Source organism: Gambusia affinis, linkage group LG20 (assembly GCF_019740435.1).
Source record: "Gambusia affinis linkage group LG20, SWU_Gaff_1.0, whole genome shotgun sequence".
NCBI classification, from domain to species: Eukaryota; Metazoa; Chordata; class Actinopteri; order Cyprinodontiformes; family Poeciliidae; genus Gambusia; species Gambusia affinis.
In genome coordinates, this window is record NC_057887.1 from 18,406,879 (window position 1) to 18,427,703 (window position 20,825).

The following is a 20,825-nucleotide window of genomic DNA, read 5'->3' on the forward strand; positions in this document are numbered from 1 at the left end:
GGAATGCCTTCTGATGTTTACTTTACGTTCCAGAGGTTTTTGAAACGCCTCATTGTCCAGATACCAAAAACATTAATCTACTGCCAAAAATCAACTTAGTGGGTTATTTTGAGCGCTTGGGCTGTTTTTAGAAACAGTAGAAACCCAAATAGAAGCACAAAAACGTGAAAAATCTTAATTTTGCAGAAAAATTGTGAATACTAAACTACAAATAGGCAAGAGCTCCACTGTATGGAGCGGAGACCCACAAACGTACAGAAAGTGATCTTTTCTGCATAATATCTTTTTGAAACTTAAAATGACTTAAAGTATAAATATCCCTAATATGAAAGTATGATCCCTTCCCAGACAAATTTTGGAAAATTTCAGGGAAAGTGGGCGGAGCCAAGAAACTGTGAGGGGCGTGGCCAACTTTTGGGATGATTGGAGGGGCTAAGAGAAGCACTGTGGCTTACTTATAAACTTTTTACCATAGTCTAGTGGCTTTCTATCAAAAAACCAACAATTGACAAATCTAGACATTTTTTCACAAAATAATGTGGAACTAAACAAATGTCAGTTTGCACAGAAACGTAAAGATAGAGCCCTAAATAATCTATTAAGACAGCTTACCAGCCAAATAAAAGTTGATTTGGGGATTACTTACACTTTAAATATCTAGAGGTGCCTTTAAACTTTGGTATTTTAAAGTTCTGATAGTATAAAATGTAGAAACTGATGAGAGAATCAACAGTTTATTACTAACTTTATCATATAATGATTCCAAGCAGACAGTTGGTTCATCACTAGCATAGAGAACGAGACAGTGCACATTGTTTTGATTAATACAGAGAGAACCTGAGGGTTTTTCCCACCACTTAAGACTCAATCATTTCCTTATTTATAATGCAAGACTGTGAACAATAAGTCCGTCTGTTTTTCTGATGCGGCAGCCCGTTTTACTGCCTATGCAGACATTCATAAGCAGTCTGATTTCCATGTACGAGGAGAACATGAGGAGAACATGAGGCAGCGTTGGAGCTGTAGAGAGGAGCCAGGAGGTTTAATGTGAAGAGGAGATGCCCAGATGCAATCTGTTCCCTCGGTTATTAGTTTTAGGGATTCCTGCTGATTTCAGGCTAAGCGAAGCTCAGTAGGCGTTCTCCTTCTGCGCCTACCGAGCAAGAAATGTAGCATCACAAAGAGATTTTCTGCCAAATCCAGATGGTTTCTAGCTAAATTAAAAAAAAATCTGATGTTAGACTGGTTGAAGATTTCACTTTGTGACCTCATTCTTTTATTAAAATGACTATTTCAATTTTAGACTTGCATATTTCCCATAATAAATCTTTAATTACTAAAGTTGTTTTTAACTGTGGGTCTTTTCAGCCCTTTTTTATTTTATTTATTAATTTAGTAAAAAAAAAAAAGAAAGCACTGGTGATTTCAAGATTTATAGGACTGTAACAAAATCACAAAGGTCCAAACACTCACTACCCTTGAAATTTATTGCCATTTATTACAGGAGATCAAATCTAACTTCTTATTTGGCTGAAGTCTTGAGTAAAAATCATCCAATACACACAGCAATTTAGTTTTATTTGCAAAACAAGAACAGCTTAAAACATTAAATATGACTAATATTTAAAGTGATCTGTTATGCAAAATTTCCTTTTTTCATGTTTTTGTACTTCCATTTGGGTCTCTACTTCTTATAAAAACAAAACAAGAATAAAAAAGAAAAAAAAAAGAATAGCCAACCACTTATTGGCAATAAGTTAACGTTTTTTGGCATCTGGAAAATTACTCGTTTCAAAAACCTTTGGAAAATAATGTTACAAATCAGGAGTCACTGCCCCTCACCTAGCAACCCCAGCAAATCCCAGCCCGTTACCTAGCAACCCCCATAGAATTCTGTCCGTCACCTAGCAACGCAAGCAGATCGGAGCTGCGTTTTATTGCAAACAGCTATTGTTGTCTATTTCACCAAAAATAACTAATTTTCAGTGGGGTAAGTGACAAATTGTATATTAATTAGCCAAATTATAAATAATTAGTTACCTAAGTTAAATAAATTTGAATTAAATGGCTCTAGAAACGGATCTAAACTAGTTTATACTGTTAAAACGGATTTATTGTACAAGTTTCTAATTGTGCTGCTAATCGAGTTTAGAATATCCAAATTATCTTACAGCAAAACTATGTTGATCCTGTTATGACTACAAGGATTAAAAGCTTAAGGTTTGTTCTGGATCATTTTTAAGCTAATCTCTGGGTGGAGGAGAATATTTTCTGCCTCTACCTGTAATTCTCGACGGCGTTAATCCTACAGTTCCCACGATGCCTCTGACTCGGCTGTGTTTACCTGGAAGTTCTGCCGTCTTTGCTCAAGAGGTTGTGACTCTTGTTAAATGACTCTCTAGCCCCGCCCACTTCCAGATAATCCAGATGATGATGTCATCTGAGGTCGTTGATGGGGCATGAGATGAAAAGAAAGGTTGTTTTGAAACTTTGTTTTACGAGGAAAAACATCCAGATGCTTCAGCAGGGAGTGTCTGGATCCTTTGGTAAGAAATAATTCAACACAAATTAATAGTTTTATTTTTACAATAGCAAGAAAAATTAAAGAACTGAAGAAACTCATTTAATTGGATTGATTTTAGTAAAAATAACCCGGTACTGAACTGAATTGATCATCAGAAGATTATTTACAGAACATTTTAGTTTTTAACATTCAGAGGAACTGGGAAGTTAAACTGGATTGTATGGCTAATTTTAAGGCTTTTATGAATCTTTTACCAGTTTTGGTAATAATTGTTGAGGGCACTGTACTGATATGTTTTAAACTTAAACGTTACAGGAGCATCATTTAACTGTTTCTCACCTGAAAACCTAAATTTTCTCAAAAAGAATAATAAACTTTCAGATTTAGAACTGTTTTGAGAAACAAAAGTAGCACAGATTAAAAACCGGATTTATTCAGATTCTCCCTTTTAATCCAAATTTTAGTTATATTATATGCTAAATGCAAAGTTTTAAAAAAATACCTAAAAATATATTTATTGTATGGCAACAATTTAATTATGTAAATTATTTATTTTTATAAATTACTTTTGTAAATCTATTCTGTACAATCTCTCTTAGATTATCGATGATCCTTGTGTTTGGATTACATTTTATGGAAAAACAAAATTCATATAAGTTACAAAAAAAATTGCTAATATAAAGTAAATCAAAGTGTTTTGCTATTTTTGATGAAATTAACAATTTTTAAAAAAATGTTTGCCGTATTAAAACTGCTATAAAAAATGGTCTCACAACATTAAAAAAAAAAAAGGTTGCAAATACAAATTAAATGAAGCTCTTTTACAATTTCAGATTAAATTTAAAAAACTTTTTTGGTTTTTTAAAGCTGCTATAAAAAAACAGTCTCTTATTATTATTTTTATATATATATATATATATATATATATATATATATATATAAAGACCTCCTGGAAAAGACGTAAAGTCTTTCTGTATCTCTTACAGATCGGTCTAAAAGCAGCAAACTGTCCTCAAACGTTCCCATCAGAACCATTCATTTGTTTCCTGCTTCCTCCAAAAAGGAAGAAACAAACAAAGGTGGTTTTTTCCAGCTCATTCTCTTTGCTCATTGCTCAGTTGCTGAGACTTTCTCACACAAAGCATCCCTGTTCTCAGTTTTCTGTTGTAGCTCTCATTTTATCCGCTGATACCACTAATACTACTAATACTTCAGGCTTTTAAACAATTTTCCTCTCGGTTTTTACTTCCAGCTATTTGCATCCAGAAGAAGCAGAACAGAATAAACCCCTGTTGCTTTTAGCTCTTCAGAGTTAATTATATGAGATGATATGATAAGAGGTAGTTTCATCCACTCATCTTCTTCCTGGATCAGGAAATCCGCCGTTTTTTGTTATCTCTTACTTTTAAGCACCGGCAAAGACCTGAAGCTTCTGCACAGATGAATCTGGTTGCACCAGCAGAAAATATGAGACTAAACCCAAAATTATTTCACCCTCAACAAGGATCTAATAAAAAACACCTTAACAAGTGTTTTGTCCACTTTCTAGTGCAAATATATTTGTTCTCTTGAAATAAGGCAAAAGAAACTTATAATTAACATTTCAGCAAGATATAGTAGCTTTTATAAAGTCAATCATTTCTGAATATTTATTTTTTTTAAAGTACAAGTTTCAGTGTCAGATTTGTCCACAAGACATTTTCCCGTGTTATAAGTGGAAGTAGTAGCTTTTTAAAATCAATAATAAGGAATTATTGGCTTAAAATAAGCTCCTATATCTTGCTTAGAAGTTACTTGTACATAAGTTTTGTTTTATTTCAAATGTACTAAGATATTTGTACTAGAAACCAGACAAAAATTTAATTGGCGTCACTGCAAAAATCACAAAATCTAACCGTTATTTTTGCTTTTCAGCACAGGCAGCTGATACAAACTGACACTTTAATTCTTTTAAGCAAAATTTTTACAGACAAAATATAGTTTTATATAAATGTAAGTTGTATTGGTTTTTAAACAACTTTTACTCAAAAGCAGACTTAAGCAAAGCTGTTTTTTAAATTTTGTTTAAAACAGAAAGCGTTGTTCAAGAAAAAATGAGACATTTTCCATTTTGCTTCCTGCTAACAGACAAAATTTTTGATCCAAACACAGAAAATGATTGATGCAAAAAAATTCAGATTACAAAAGGAAAGCTAATTTGAAAACAAGAAAAACATTCAAGTATTTTCCTGACCTATGAATACTTCAGTCTGACTGGTTTTGAACCCAACTTTACACGGGAATCAGACATTTTTATTTTCTCCTCTTGTATTTCTCTGATTTACAAACCAATTTGGGACTTCTGGAAACACAAGTAGATGCTCGTATATCGACACATTTTGACCCCTGAGACAAACCCGGCCCCCAGCTCTCAGGTGTTTTTCTGAATCGGATCAGAGCGTTTTGGACGCAGACAGATGGACCGGTTCTGCTGCAGCAGCAGGAATCGTCCCTGGAGAGGCTGCAGGATTTCAGAAAGGATTCCTGATCGATAGACATTAACGACGATCCTTGTGTTTGCAGACATCATGGAGCCGCCAGGCACTCAGTCCGGCTCCGTTTGTGTGTGGGCATGAATTTATTCATTCATCATCAGAGCTTATATTCAGTCAGTTATAAACTCTTACAACGTCATTGTTTATTTTGTCTCCTGCAACTAATTTGTGGGATAGGATTATTTATTAAAAGATATTTATACAGTAATATGACTTTTTTTTTTAGACTTAATGTCAAGAAAATTAAATTCACTTTCCTAATTAGCTGTGCTTTGCAGGGTTATAATAATTGGGGGTTTTTTCTTTCACTGTTACTTTTGAGTAATTCAGTTAATTTTAGAGTGTATTTTCCATATTTTATTTGTTCAATATTGTTTAGAGTTTTAGATTTTCCATCTTTTGGGTTGTTTTTAGGTGCAGAATTCACAAAGGTCAAAGTTTGATATTGTGATTATGAATAAAAAATATAGTCAAAGGTTTTTGAACAACCAAAGAAGTGAAGTAATTTACTGACACTGTGAACAAAAAAAAAATCTATTTCACATTAAGCTCAAAAGGCTGATAAATAAATTCAGAAATACATAAACAAATTATATTTTACCTACAATTTCAGTATGTTTTAGTTAACTTTAGAAACAGATAATGCATTCCTAAGAATTTCCCACATTAATTACAGTTTTCATATGTTTCAGTTCACAAAAATGTTTCTCAATTTCAGTTTTTATTATTCCATTAGTTTTACAGAATTGAAGAAGCACTTTTGATTCACAGCTTGGCTTTTTTCTGCATGCATGAAGTTTGATGTTGCAGTACAAATATCCGCCTCTCTGGTAAATTAGTTACTCTGAAAACTAATCTCTCTGTCCTCATTCAAATCTTTCTTTCAGAAAGTTTCTTTTTTGTGAGCAGAAAAAGGTTTCACTCGTGAATTTTACAAAGTAAAAGAAGAAATATTTTTCTCAAACTGTTTTTCATTTTAGATAAAACGCAACACATGACATTGTGGATATTCGTGAGGTATATGTATTTCTGATTAATTTTTGTTTGGTTTTGCTGCGCTGTAAAAAACAGCTTAAATTTATTGCCAAACACAGGCAGTTTAATTGTTGATTTTATGATGCTGGAATCAATGTTTCACTGTAAAACAAAATGTTTTAACTTAAGGGAAAATTATTTCCCTAAAATGAACATAAGAACAACATATAAAATTAATATACACTTGCAAAATATACAAATGACTGTTCTCACTGATTAATTTATTTACAGCAACTTCCCATCAAATCAACAATTTAAATTGTTTTATAGTTTATACTGTTTATCAATGTTAAATATGTAAAAAAAAAAAATTGTATTTTGTTTTATTTTTATTCATTAACAGATATGATTTCAGATTTGAGTAAAATACTCAAAATAAGCTCACAATAAAGTAAAAGTCGAGGTTTTACAAAAATCCTACCTAATTACAGCAATGAGAGTAAAAGTAAGGTGTTTCTTTCCGTCCCTGCTGACTGGTAATTCTGGAAAAACTTAAATTTTGCAGACAATCCTCAAACTTTCTGCACCTTGTGGAAAACCTATTCCTGTTTGCAACTTTTTGAATTTTTGGTGAAAAAGGGATGAGGTGTGGCGTGTGAACCAGCTGGAATATTTCTGTCAGCGATTGACACTGGAGAGGCCAGACAATGCCTGACAGGCGAGACAAAACACTTTGCCTTACTGTTGTGCTTTCAGGATCTGTCCTCAAAGGAAAGCAAGTTTGCACATGTGACTTTCTCTACTTTGTTTGTTTAAAGGAGTTGTAGTATGTGTTTCCCTGGCACAAAATGCTATTTTATAGCACAATAAAGTAACTATGTTACAGTCAGTTGGTATAAAAATGTGATATATAATGAATATGACTAAAAAGAAATGACTTCAATATTTAGCGTCTTGAAATTGGGCGTCTGTCTCTTTAAAACAACTCCTACTCTTTCCGAAACTCACTCCGCTTTTAACCCTTTGACAATGTTTTTACCAGCATTTTACTGAGAAGTCGGTCCTATAATGAGCTCGGCTGATGCACAGCTCCACCAGGTGTTTGCTAATTGGTGCTGGCTAGTCTGAAGGAACTGAGTGGGAAACTGCAGCTCAGAGGAGCAGAGATTACGCAGCTCTGGGGAAAAACTAAGAGCCCCCATTGAAAACCTCCTGGTTATTCCACCAAATATTAATTTCTGAACTCTGCCTGAGTTAAATCATTAGATGAACTAACATTAGTAGTTCATATTCATACATAAATAAGAACTTTATTTGAGTTCTGAAAGCACTGCATCTTTTTTAATATTTTGACCATTTTGTAATACTAAATTTATGCTTGGGATTTTAATTATAGAATAAAAGACATAACATAAAGCTATAAAGAGTACAATCAGAGAAACTGATAATTTTAAGTGGTCTCCTAATTTTTTTCAGAGCTGTGGTTCTGAACATTTCTGGTTAATCAACCGACATTAAATCTCCTGAAATAAGGTAATGCATGCTGTAGCTCATTCATTTGACACAATTCTCATTTTATTTATTCTCTTCTTCATGTAAGGATGTAAACTCACACATTATAGAATATCCACCCTGAACCATTGAATTGACTCTCCTGTGATGAATCAGATCTCTGTCTGTCTCATAATCTACCTGTGAGGACATAAGCGGGTTGATCATGTGTTGCTATATTCTGCTCAAGCTGTTACGGTGAGAATAGAAAACATTACTCTTCTCAGCCGTAGCCTACATAGATGTGGACTTCTTGGAAAAGTACTAACTCAGCAGCTCTGCAGATGACTTCTTTTACTGTGTCCAAGGCTTCTGCCCAGATGAGTGTATCCCATAATAAATTGAAGATTGCACCGGTCGGATCTCTTGTTTTATTGCATACTATTTTTATTTTCTGCTTGACCCACAAGTGTGGCACTGGCAAATTGCTGCAAATGAAAAAGGCCCAGGGTTGTAAAAAACAAGAAACACTCAGGAATATTTAGAGAGAAAGTTTAAACGCTCAAAGGACGAGGAGTGAAACTTTATATGCCTCTGATCAAAGTTGATGCTGAGCTACAGCTGTCGGTGTGTGTGTGTGTGTGTGTGTGTGTGTGTGTGTTTAAGGGACTCTGAGGAGACCTTTGCATTTTATGACATTGTCACAAACACTCCCACTTCCTGCATCTATCAGATACTAAAACACAGAGGGGAAAAATGGCTGTTTGCTCAGTCAGAGATGAGAAAGAATATAATAACACAATATCCTTCAGTTTAACGGGGATCTATTATACAAAATTCCTAATTTGCATGTTTTTTTTCGTCTTTCATTTATGTCTCAACTGTGTAACAAAAAACCCCACAAAAACACCCAGATGTTTTTTTTTATTGCTATAAGTTAATGTTTATTGGTGTCTGGGAAACGAGCCGTTTCAAAAACAAGATTTAAATGTAGAGCAAATGTCTAACTTAGTCACAAACAACTGAATAATATTAAAATTAAAGTTTCTGAAAGGAATTTTTTTCTTCTTTTCTCAAATTATCCCCTGTAGAAAAGTCCAGAAGCACAAACGTATAAATTGCACCAATTAGTTTATTGGTCAATATAAGAAACCAAACCCAAATACTGAAACGTCTGTTACCATAAATCCATCTGTCGCTTTAAGAGAACATTAAAACTCACATTTTTGTGTAGGAGTTTTTTTTCCCAGTTGGGTTCCAATAGAATATACTGCTGAACATGTTTTTGTTAACTTTACAAAGCTCTGTGTTTGGTAACAAAGGCACTTAGTGCGGACAATTGGGGAAAAATGCAAAGGGAACGTTGTTGTCTCCGGATAGGAATGTGTCCCCTGCCCCGGTCACAATACCCAATTCAGTTTGGGCCAGCGCCAAAAAAAAAAGTGCCACTCTGAAATACCAGGTGACACATTGTTCAAGCTGCTCATTATGTCCCTGTCACATGTCTGCTTCAAAAGCAATAAATCAAATCCACTTATAGTCCCGTTGCAGCGTGACGTCACAGGATCCTGCCCCCATTTTCCTGATTTTGGGCAAAAAAAGCTGATGGATGACGATGACTACCATTGGTTTTAGCTGTTACGTTATCAATATAACTCACTAAATCTTAAATATAAGCCTGACATACAAAGGAAGAGGGGATGTATGCTTTGATACTAATAGTCAACACTACAAGATAACAAGGTCAGAAAATTTTTTTAATTGAGAAAAAATTAGCATCACATCTACATGGCTTCACCTTGACAACTGTAACATGTAGATATGATACGGAATATGGTGTTCAGTTAAAAAGCACCAACTGGGATCATCAGTAGAGAAGGTGTTTATATCAGCTAATCAACCACAGCTGTGCTAGATTAGCTAATAGCAGTGGTGGCTAATCTACCACGGCGATCACTTATTAATAATCACAAAAGTAACATCAAGCCTAAAAACATAATACTGTAAAAGATAGAATGTTCTGTTCTTTGTGAGCGAAAAGTTTGAATAGTTTCTTTTGGCGTTAAATCCTGATGCACTTAGTGGCGTTGCCAGTTGCTATGACAACGGGTGTGTTTGTAGCGGAGCGGACACAGAGAGCAGGGGGGAAAATGGCTTTGAATTATTTTTCAACGGTTTTCCCGCGTTATTTTTCCCTTTGCTGAGGAGCACAGCACTAAATTAATAATACCTCATTTAGTGTTAACGGGATTCTTCTACCGCGGCAATGAGAGCGTGGTAGAAGCCCTCCGGTGGTGTGCGCATGCGCGAAATATCCGGACGTAAACAAGGGACCGAATTCAACTAATCATATCTGTCACTTCTGAATGTGTTCCTCTGTTAGAGTCTTTGCCGGAGTAACAAATCAAACCAAAACTCATGTCAGGAAATATCTGTGTGTTTTTGACCCCGTAGGTTCGGCCTACTATGACAACGTTCGGCCGTTGGCGTATCCCGACTCGGACGCTGTGCTCATCTGCTTTGACATCAGCCGTCCGGAAACCCTGGACAGCGTGGTGAAAAAGGTCAGAGCGTCACATTCGCAGAAGCGTGAAAAAAATGAGTCATCTTTTAGCTTGCTAAAACTAAAACTTATTAGGAAAATAAAAAATTGAGGAGAATTTGAGTTTTTCTTAGTGCCAGGGTCACAATCTGTATACAGTTTGACTGCGTCTGAAATCCTTTCTGCTCGACTCACAGACACAAATTATTTTAATGAGATAAACGACCATGAAAGTAAACGGACCTCATGTCGTCTGATTTTCAAATTAAGAACATAACTGTAAATAATCCACTAAGATTTTATTTTGTTCACCAACAAAACCTTATCATGGTCAGTTTTTACAAAAATAATTACACAGTTTTCCAGGGGTTAGGAACCACAACCGCCCACCAATAGCTGAAATCCTGGAATATTTGAGACTCCGTCTAAAAACTCTTTAAATAACTACAAATTGATTAATTCTAACACAGAATATACCTTACTATGCGTTAATACGCACAGTGGAGATTGAGTTGGCATTATAGCAGAAGCTAACCTACTAAATCAGCCGTATCTTCGTAAGGCTGTTTGGAAACGTCTTGCATTGTGCCAAAGAAGTCCATCTGCCGAAGATGCTTTTTCTTTCTCTTATAGCCTATATTATCTACGGAAAAATAAAAAAACGTGAGTGATTGATACTAAAGAGCCCAAACAATGCTGTAGCTGACACTAGATAAAACACTTACTCATAATGTACGTTTTTGTGCTTTCTGTTCTCAAAGCAAAGCAAGTCTGCATATCTGATTTGCTTCAGATCTTTGGAGGTACTGTTTTATGGAGGATCAAAACTGACATAATAAGAACTAAAGGCATAAATATAAATTTTGTTTTTTGTAGTCCTTACAAGAGTTTCCGTCAAGAAATTTATATATTTTCTTTTTCATTTCCCCTAAACATGCGTTTTTGTCAAGAAAAGTAAATATTTCTTTTTGCCTTTTCCTTGTCATTGCCTCCTCTCCTTTTTCTGCTGCTCCGTTTGCATCTTTATGTTAATGAGGAGAGCTGCCTTCCATGTCCAGCTCCTATTATTGGCCAACAGAGCTTTGGAACCAACGCCACTGCGTAAGACGTTGTGGGGTGTTTACATCTTGTGCAGTTGCTAGGTGCCATCTTCACAGGCCACAGACCAAAACAAACTTTATCTTGGTGTTTTTAATTGCATTACCGACTGCAGTGCAGTTAGTTTCGAGTTGGATATTCCGATATCCGCCGAGCAAGCGGCGTTTAGCTCAAGGTTGATCCGATTTATGAACGCTAATTTCGGCCAGCTGTTCTCTTCTTCAGCCGCTTGAGGTAGGGAATCTTCCTCAAGCGCACGGAGGTTCACTTAGGGACTGTCTACAAATTTCCAAACCAAACACTCCTGTCAAACAAATGTTAATAAATGCCTTGCCTTGTGACCAACTGAGTGGTAGTTCATGCTTTTACATGAGACACACTACTCTCTATTAAAATGTCAAGTCATATTCAATATTTTAAATAATTTTGATATTAAATAATATAATGTTTATATAGCTTTACACAAATATATCCATTTTTATGGCTATTAAGGTAAAAATTAAAGACATAAAAATTATTCAGATGTACTGATGGTAAATTCAAAACGTTGGTGTTTTTTAACCGCCAACTGTTTTTAGACTGAACGAGTTGGCATGCGGTGATTGACGTGTTTTCAGTTCTGAGACATTCCTGCCATCATTCATCAGTGAAACTGTCAAAGCAAAACAAAACAGTTATTTTTCATGGTAGGCACATTCCCACATCTACAGGGGGTCCACTTTAGCGCTTTCTGTGACCTTTCTAAATGACCTCAGTAAATGGTGTTGAATAAATGTATTTGAAATGCATGCTCAGAATGCCAAAGTGACATGTTGAGTCGTCACTTTTATTTAGAAGTAATTTATCCTTTAGTGACCTAAGTTTGTAATTCTAGGTGTGCCGGGACATCTCATGTTTTTTTTCTGTCGCTTTGGTCTTGCTTTCCATTTGAAAGCTTTCATCCTCAAATATCTTTGTGTCCAACTATCTCTGACAGCCTTTCCAATAATCAATGTTTGCACTTTCCAATTTTCCTTCTAGGCCTCTTATTCTTTCTTTCTGCACTGCTCAGCTACAAAAATACCCTTTGACTGCTCATCACTTCCCTTTGTTGTCCTTGTTTTCCTCCATTCTCAGTCTATTCATCAGTCTCCATCTCTCATGTCCGTAAATATCTCCGCCAACCTGAAACCTTTTTGACTCTTCAACCAACTTTTGTTTTTCACTGCTTTGTTTTTAACCCTCTGCTCCAAGATTTAATTGTTACGCTTTATTGTTTATAAAGAACTAAATGATCAATAATAAAATATGAGTTACCAGTATCACAAAAATACTGTAATTTCTGTATTTTTTTTTTTTATTTATCTGCTGTCTGCAAAGCAAATTCCCCTTTGGAGACAATAAAGTTTTTCTAATCTAATTTAATCTGAAAAGAAACAAAAAATGACAGATGTAGTTCAAGTTTAAATTATTCACCTGCTAGAAATTTTTTTTAGAGTGAATTTGCGTTCAATTTTAGTACCATTTTTAGGCATTTATATTATTTTCTTAATGGTCTGAAAATGAATTTTATAAATAAATTACAGAATTATGAAAGGCAGTCACTTTTTATAAACTTTATGATTTACAAATACTTTATGATTTTTCTGCTAGTATGAGCATTGCTGTACTGTCTGCTGTTTGTGCTGTATTGTGTTCTGCTACATGACATTTCCAGGCCAGGTCGTTGTTAAAAATGAGAATTTGTTCTCGACCAATTTACCTGGTAAAATAAAGGTTAGACAAAAAATATTCTAAGTGTCTAGGTCTTTAACTTAGTGTTGCAAAACATACTAGCAAAAATGTTGGCATTTCAAATTTTATTATTTTTTAAATTAAGAACTACAATTGTTTTGCTTACATTTGTGGTTTTAGAACAAAGATAAAACTAAACTTTTACAATTCAAATGTTTGAAAATGAGTTTTTTTACTTTTCCGGTGGCACAATCTTCTTCCTAATCCCTACGACTCCTTATTGTGACTGCAGCTGACTGAACACATGAAATCCAATCTTCTGTATCTTCCTTTTAGCTCCACCTTTGCATAACTGGTTTTTGCATGTTTATTTCGCACCATCCTGGGTCACGCTTGTATTTTTAAACAGAACTGTCAGTTGAGGAAAAAGCGAAAAGCAAAACAAAGCTTCATTTTGTCCCTTTCATGAACCAGACTCTGCTCCAGCAGCTCTCATTCTGATGCTCTTTTATGCACCAGTTCTTAACAGTAATGCAGACAATAAACTGCTCTTCCCATGGGCCCTTTGTGACTCATGTGAACGACTGCGTTTCACTAGTTGCGCACACAGTCACGGCGAGAAAGGCTGTTGAAAAGGCAACAGCAGCGACGCTGGAGAACATACCAGTGTCAGCGGCCAGGCAAACTGGAGAAAACAAGATGTCTTTGTGAGGCAGAACAAATGGAGCAAGTGATCTGCCTCTGTTTCGTTGTGGGAAGATACTGAAAGGAGTCTCAGGGAAAAAGATGGAGGAAAAGTGTTTAGTAGCGCGAGTCTTGTCTGTGGTCTGTGATGAGCATTGTCCCTCTTTGCCTTCGAATCTGGTGACGAAGAGCAGCATTTTGAAGCAAAACAGCTTCCGTCCATTAGGGCTGAACAACGAAGCAATAACAATATATATCCAGAGTGACAAGCAATCAATATCAATAGATAACATCGATAGAATATTCACTGAACCGCACAGCATTCTGGGGGATGTAGGTAGAGGAAAGACTCAACCTCTCCAGCTATGGAAGGTTGGTGGAATCAACTAACTCGCTCACTTTTTGGTTACCTAGCAACTCACTCATTCTTTGGTTACCTAGCAATGACCTGTGGTGTAACTTGCATAGCAGAAGTTTCAGGTTTCACCACTATACGTCATGACTGCTTAGAAATAAACTCAGTTTGGCAGTGTTTGAGATACAATTATTGATGTAGACTTTTATAAAATGCTTGTATTGTGATAGGTTTTTCAGCCATAGCATCCCGAAATCATTGCCCTAATAAAGATGCTTAAAAGGCCTTAAAATTGTGCCTACATCAGTATAATCTCTCACTGAAAAATATTGGAAAAATGCAACTAGAACCTTCTGCCCGACCAACAAGAATGCAGCAAGTAGTTTCTGAATAGTATGTTAACAACAAAACACTTGCCTTTTCCATCAGCCATTGTATGGCGCAGACAGCGGTAAAACCAACTGACCAAATGTTCTGGAGTTCCATTTCGGTTGCTAGGTAATGGGCTGGGTTTTGCTGGGGTTGCTAGTTGTTACACCTTTGGATTTGTTACATTCCAAAGGTTTTTGAAATGGCTCATTTTCCAGACACCAAAAATCCGCCTGCTTTTAGAAGCAGCCGAAACCCAATAGAAGAATAGTGGCATTTCTTATCATAAATACTACTGAAACATTTTTTTAGTAAACTGTTTTTAAGTTAAGTTGATCAATGAGATCAACTTAACTTTATCGAGATATAAATACAATGCCACACAGACGCCCATTTGTCTCAGCTGCTCTTCAAAATGGGAAAGACATGTAAGGAACTAGCTACATGTAAATAGCTACTGCAAACTTGCCTCTTTTTAAAAAAATAAAAATAAAACTTGCATCAAAACTTACATGTATTTTGCCACCACACATTGAGCAGGATGTCCTCGTGTAAAGCTACAAGACATGAAAAAAAATCTCACATATTTTCTATAACAACCTCATATTGTGATTTATGATCTGCAGAAGTCATTTCAAACCAAGTTGTTGATGCATCTGTTTCACAAAAGTCAAGCTCACCTGCTCTGCAACAAGTTTACTAAAAGCAGCTGATCATCTGGAAGCTAGCTGTCCTGCTACCTCTTGTGATGTCATCATTAACAGATATTCTCCAAATGGAAGATGAATGTTTTTTTATTTTACGTTTGTGAAATCTTGTGGTGGGAATCCATAATGTATTACCCAGTTGTATTTTGTCCTTATTGTACCATTTGCTGTTGAAACTTCATACATCTGTGAGTGGTTTCTTTAAAAAGAGGCGACGCAAATTAGAAATGTATCTATTTTAGGGACTCCACCAAAGTGGAAGAAGAATGAACTTTGAGAGACGAGTGCAGTGATTGATGTTCATCTATTTGACACACAGTGGCAAGGCGAGAAGCAGGAGTTCTGCCCGAATGCCAAAGTGGTTCTGGTCGGCTGCAAGCTGGACATGAGGACGGACGTCAGCGTCATGAGAGAGCTTTCCAAACACAGACTGATTCCCGTTACTCACGAACAGGTGAGAGCTGCACCTTCACTCGTTTGTTTGAAGCTAAAGCTTAATTAGCTTTCTGGATGACACACAATATTTAATCCACAGTCATTTGTTGGTGTTACTTGCAAACTCAGTGGGAAAGTCATTAATAGGAGTGATTACTTTCCTCCCTGGTGCATGCAAACAAAACTTCTGAAAATGAATTTGGAGAATGATATTTGCTCCACATCATAACTTTCACAAATACGGAAACACGGCGAGTGTAAGAAAGGAGCTGGAACCCGAACAAAGACGGAGACAAACAGCGGTTGTGTGATAAAGCAATTGTTTTGTTTGTGTGTCTCGGAGCAATGAGCAGCGGCATGCATGAATTTTAATTGCCTATTTCCATGTAAATGTGAAATCACACTTCTGGGCAACCTTTTGTCAACAAATTAATTTTTTTATTGCTAAACAAAAAGTAAAGGATCTTTGTTGGCTGTGAGTTTGGTGCATCTCCGTGGGATCGATGAGCTTGCAGAAATCAATATCCAAAGTATTCATGAATTCAGCTGAGCTTTCGATAAATGCAGAGTTGCAACTATTTACATTTATTCAGGTACATTTATTTGAACAACTTAAAAACTTTGCTTTTAGGAGTATTTTTACTCTACTTATTACTATTACTTGATTAATTTTATTATGCAGTTTCGCTACTCCTGGTTAAGTAAAATTTCTGCTTACTCTACCTTCACTGAACAAAGACAAAGCTTGTTTTAACCAAAGTTTCGCCAGACACAGAAGGTTTTTCTTCTTAGTTTTATACATTTTATATAGAAAGAAATTGATTTAGAATGAAAATACTTTTCCTGATTTTGTTATTTTGTAATCATTTTATTTAGATAAATTATTTACATTTGGATCTTTAAATTACCAAAAATCCCTTTATATTTTGGTTTGTTTGATGGTGTAATTTTTTTATATTAATTGATCGGTTACTCCGTTCTTTTTACTAAATCCATTTTTTACTCTTTAGTAATTTCTTGGATGGATACTTTTACTTGAACTTGAGTAAAAATATGTTGAAATAGTTACTCTTACTTGAGTACAATTAAATGAGCCAAAAATCCAGGCCTGATTTTCAAAGTGTACTAAACTGTTTTTAAGCCACAAAGAATCGACTTATTTGTCCAATCAACAACAAAAAAAGACACTTCATATAGAGACTGAAATGTGAGAAAAATTACAGATTAAAGACACTGAAATAAACAAATCTCAATTCATCCTCAGAATTCTGAGGTTAAAGTCAGAATTCTGAAAAATTGTCAGAATTTTGAGAAAAGGTCAGAATTCTGATATTTAAGTCGGACTTCTAAGAAAAAAAATTCTGAGAATTTTTTTTTTTTTGAATTAGAAGTTTTTGGGGTTTTTTTGTCAGTGGTCCTAATCTTCTTCTATGAAAAAATACATTTAAATCGATTCTTACTTTTTTGAAAAAAGCTGATGCTGTAAAGTACAATAAAATGTTGTAACGCAGTGAACCATTTAGTGACTATATTTAAGGGTTTTTAAGGCATCAAAGTACAATAAATGCTAACAAAAGACATTTTTGTGGACATGATAATAAAGCAAAGAATTGTTTATGAAATTTAAAGATGTCTAGTTGCTCACTTCATATCGTCTTACTGTATCCAAATTTACACAACTTTGCTAAAGTATTAAATTTTTTAACGTTACCATGAGGAACTTCAGTTTGTTTTATTGGGATTTTAAGAAACACACCAAAGCAAAACTAAAAGGACAAATCTGAAAGGAGTGAACATATAGACACCCCCCCTTTCCTCGTACCCCCCTAAATAAAATCTAACTCCCTTCTAAACTCATTGGAAAACCATGCGTCACTTTCCTTCCACTTCATAATCATGTTTTGCTCTGGGTTTGCCCTGTCATGTAAAACCTCAGTAAAACACATTGAAGTCTGTGTAGCGTGACAAACGGTGAAAAAGTTTAAGTATTATTAATAATAAAAACTCCTGTAATTGACTGTAGGATGGAGTTGGACACCAGCAGGAATAAACAGAACCTTTATGTTTGTGTTTTACGGCTGTAAAGACAGTCCTTAAATATTTTATTGCTGTTGGGAGTTTTTTCCCTTTGCCCCAACAAGCTATCAGGGTTTTATTACCGTAATTGTGATTTGTTTTCCTCCCTGTATGACCAAACACTGTAATGGTCTTACATCCACTACAGCACTGAATGGATGATCTGGTGTGAAATAAATCGACACAATGACTCATCTTAGACCCGGTTTGTTCACTTTGGGAGCTACAGGGTTCCTCCTTTTATGAAAAAGTTAGGAAAATATGGATGTTTTTTCATCCTTCCTTGCTTGCTTCCTTTCTTTGTCTTTTCTTCTTCCCGCCTTTTTTATTTGTGTACTTTCTGGTTTCCTCCTCACTTTGTTGTATTCTTTCTTTTTTCCTTCTTGACATTTCTTCCGTATTTTGCTCCATCCTGTCTTTCCTTCTTCCTCTCTTTTTATTATCATTCCTACTTTGAGTCTGGTTTCCTTCCTCCCCTTTTTCCTGTCCTGATTTTTATCTTAGTTGAATCTTTTCTTTGTCCATCATGTCCAGACTTTAGTCCCGTCATGTCTCCCTTTCCTTCCTTGTATCCTCCTTTCTACCAGTTTTGGGTTCTTCTTTTATTTTCTTTATGTAGTTTCCTTCCTTTCTCCTTCTTTACTTGTGGCCTTTCTGTCCTACCTTCCAACCTCATGTCCTTAAAGCCCTCCTTGTGTCCCGTCATTCCTTTCAACATTGTCCTTTCTATCCTTTCCTGTGTCCTATCCTCCCTTGTGTCCTTCTTTCTGTCTTTCATTCTAATCTTGTCTATCCTTCTTATGTCCTCCATCCTTCCTTGGATTTTTCTTTCTGTCTTTCATTATATCCTTTCTATTCTTCCTTCCAATCTTGTCTTTCCATCCTTCCTTGTGCCTTCACAACCTTTTGTAATTCATTCTATTCTTTCTTGCATTTTTCTTTCCATCCTTCCTTCCAATCTTGTCTTTCTATCCTTCTCTGTGTCCTTTTTTACATTCTTTCTTGTGTCCTTTTATCCTTCCTTCCTCCCAGTTTTTCCTATTTTCATATTTAAAGCTTCACCACCTTACGTTTTTAGTGAACTTTGGGTTTTTACATTTAGAAAATTTTTAGAAACGACAGAGAAATCTGGAAAATGATGTCTAGAAAAGTTTAGTTTTAAAATGAACGAGAGGGTTTGATGTAATTCCCAGCACTGTCTTTGTTAGCAGATGAAGTAATTATTTACTCATTTTTGTAACAGACTCATGTTCTGTCTTCAGGGGACCAACCTGGCGCGGCAGATCGGCGCTGTGGCCTACACCGAGTGCACCTCGAAGTTCTCTGAGAACAGCGTCCGCGACGTCTTCCACGTCACCACGCTGGCCTCCGTGTTCAACGTTCATCGGCCGCAGGTCAAACGCGCGGCAACGCGTCGCACCCACAAGCGGATCTCGCAGCAGCCTCCTCGGACTGAGATTCATGAACATCCGCCTGCCATCAGGAAGGACCGGGCGAAGAGCTGCGTGCTCATGTAGCGATCCGTGTCGGCTGATGGACACGAGCTCCACTGCACATAAACTTTTATAATTTATCTGTGAATTCCTGTCACATGTTTTGCACTGTAACAAGAACAATATGGCAAAAAAAGAAAATGAATAGAGCTCTGAGTGATTTTTTTTTTTGTGGTCAATTTTCTGCAAAGCTCTGCTTGTTATTTTTCTTTTTGGCTGTGCTATCATCCCGGAGAGGCCAGTAATGTGGCTGAAGCGATTTTTTTTTAAAGCTTTTACAAGAAATAATAATGATAAAAGGACAGGAACTGTTTGGTTTAAAAACAAACCGCAGCAAAGTGAGCGGGGAAGAATGGAAGAATAAATAGTTTCGTATTTTAAATCCAGTTTTTGTCTTCGTGTTCCAGGAAATGAAGCACAAAAGAGCTCTGAGAAATCTGTAAATACTGAAAGAAGGACGTTTTCTTTTAAACTGGAATAAAACAAACCTAAAATCAACCTCATGGGCTAATAAAACACTAATTTTCTTAAACCACAAGTGCTTTAATATGGAAAAAATGCTCATTATGTAACCTGAGATGTGTACTTACTTTTGTTCTAATTATGGGTGGGGAACTCTAGAAAGGATTTAGGAGGATGCATATTATGTTCTTCATGCAGCTTTGAAATAATAAAAAAAAATGGATCTGCTTAGTGTTTGAAAATATTTTCTCTTATTTATTCAATAATGTTCAGATGAATTTCAGATAATTAATTATCTTAATTAAATTTACTTTCCACATATTACGTCAATCAAAATTATTGCAGTTATTTTCACCTAAGTTGAAGCAAAATAAAAGGTGGGATAGAATTAAATTAATTCTTACAATGTAAAAATACAAAAACTATAAAACGTCACATTTTAACATACAGCTTATCGAGAACCTTTGTGGCGTATTTAATGGGTTTATTAGACTCAATTGGGTGTTACCACATCTTGGGAGTGATGGGCATTTATTGTATTATTTATTTATCATGATACATTTCTTAACACTAAGATTTTTATTTATTGTCTTCCAAAAACTGTCCGTTTTACTGGGATTGTTATTTTTACTACTTTCTCCACCGTTTATTCAATGAGAGCATCAATAAATTTAAAAACATTTTAAATGCAGTGACTATGTGCAATCTAGTGACACAAATTGTGTATTTCAGGAGAAGTATTTGTGTTTGTGGAGCTATAATTATAGTTAAATATGTAAACAAGAGGTTATAAAGTTTTTAATCAACACATTTATTGTTATCAAAAAATATTGCAACAAACCTGTAAGACTATATTGCCCACCCTTACTGACAAGAAAGAAATTTATAGGCAAATATATAATAACTTGCTGTTTAATTATAATTATATGAACCTGTTGTGTGAAAATAATGTGGCCAAGAAAAACAGGATTTTTAAAAGCACCTTTCACAAAAAGTTTTTCTTTCCTCAGGTGCCATAAAGCAGTAAATATAATCACATAGCGCTTTCATACGCCTTCAATCTATATAGGCTACAGCAATCCAAATGTAATCCTCTGATATTATAAGTGAATTCAGCCACTCTGGTCTGTATTCATGAGCTTTGCGGTCTGACCTTTAAATGTGACTTTTGTTCCAGTTTGCTTCCCACCACAATGGATGAGACCCCACAGCAACACGCTGCCTCTGTGAGCAGCAGCAAAGTGACATTTCACAGCATCGCTGCCATGTTCCCATGCAGGGAGCGTGAGGTCACTCCACAAGCCGGAGGGAAAACCGAGACAAAACCTCCTCTACGTGGGAAAAGATGTCCACAAACACGGAGGAGC

The 20,825-nt window shown here is 35.6% G+C and overlaps 1 protein-coding gene across 1 annotated transcript in view; it reads left to right on the forward strand.

Annotated features, from left to right (window-relative positions):
- The window catches only part of LOC122822957 (rho-related GTP-binding protein RhoN-like), a 38,818-nt gene extending 19,129 nt beyond the window's left edge, over positions 1-19,689 (forward strand). Inside the window, exons 3-5 of the mRNA XM_044102088.1 lie at positions 9,979-10,088; positions 15,312-15,446; positions 18,766-19,689. Of these exons, the coding sequence (XP_043958023.1) occupies positions 9,979-10,088; positions 15,312-15,446; positions 18,766-19,020 (500 nt within the window). The 3' untranslated portion in view covers positions 19,021-19,689. The remainder of the gene's footprint in view (positions 1-9,978; positions 10,089-15,311; positions 15,447-18,765) is intronic.
- Positions 19,690-20,825: the final 1,136 nt, after the last annotated feature.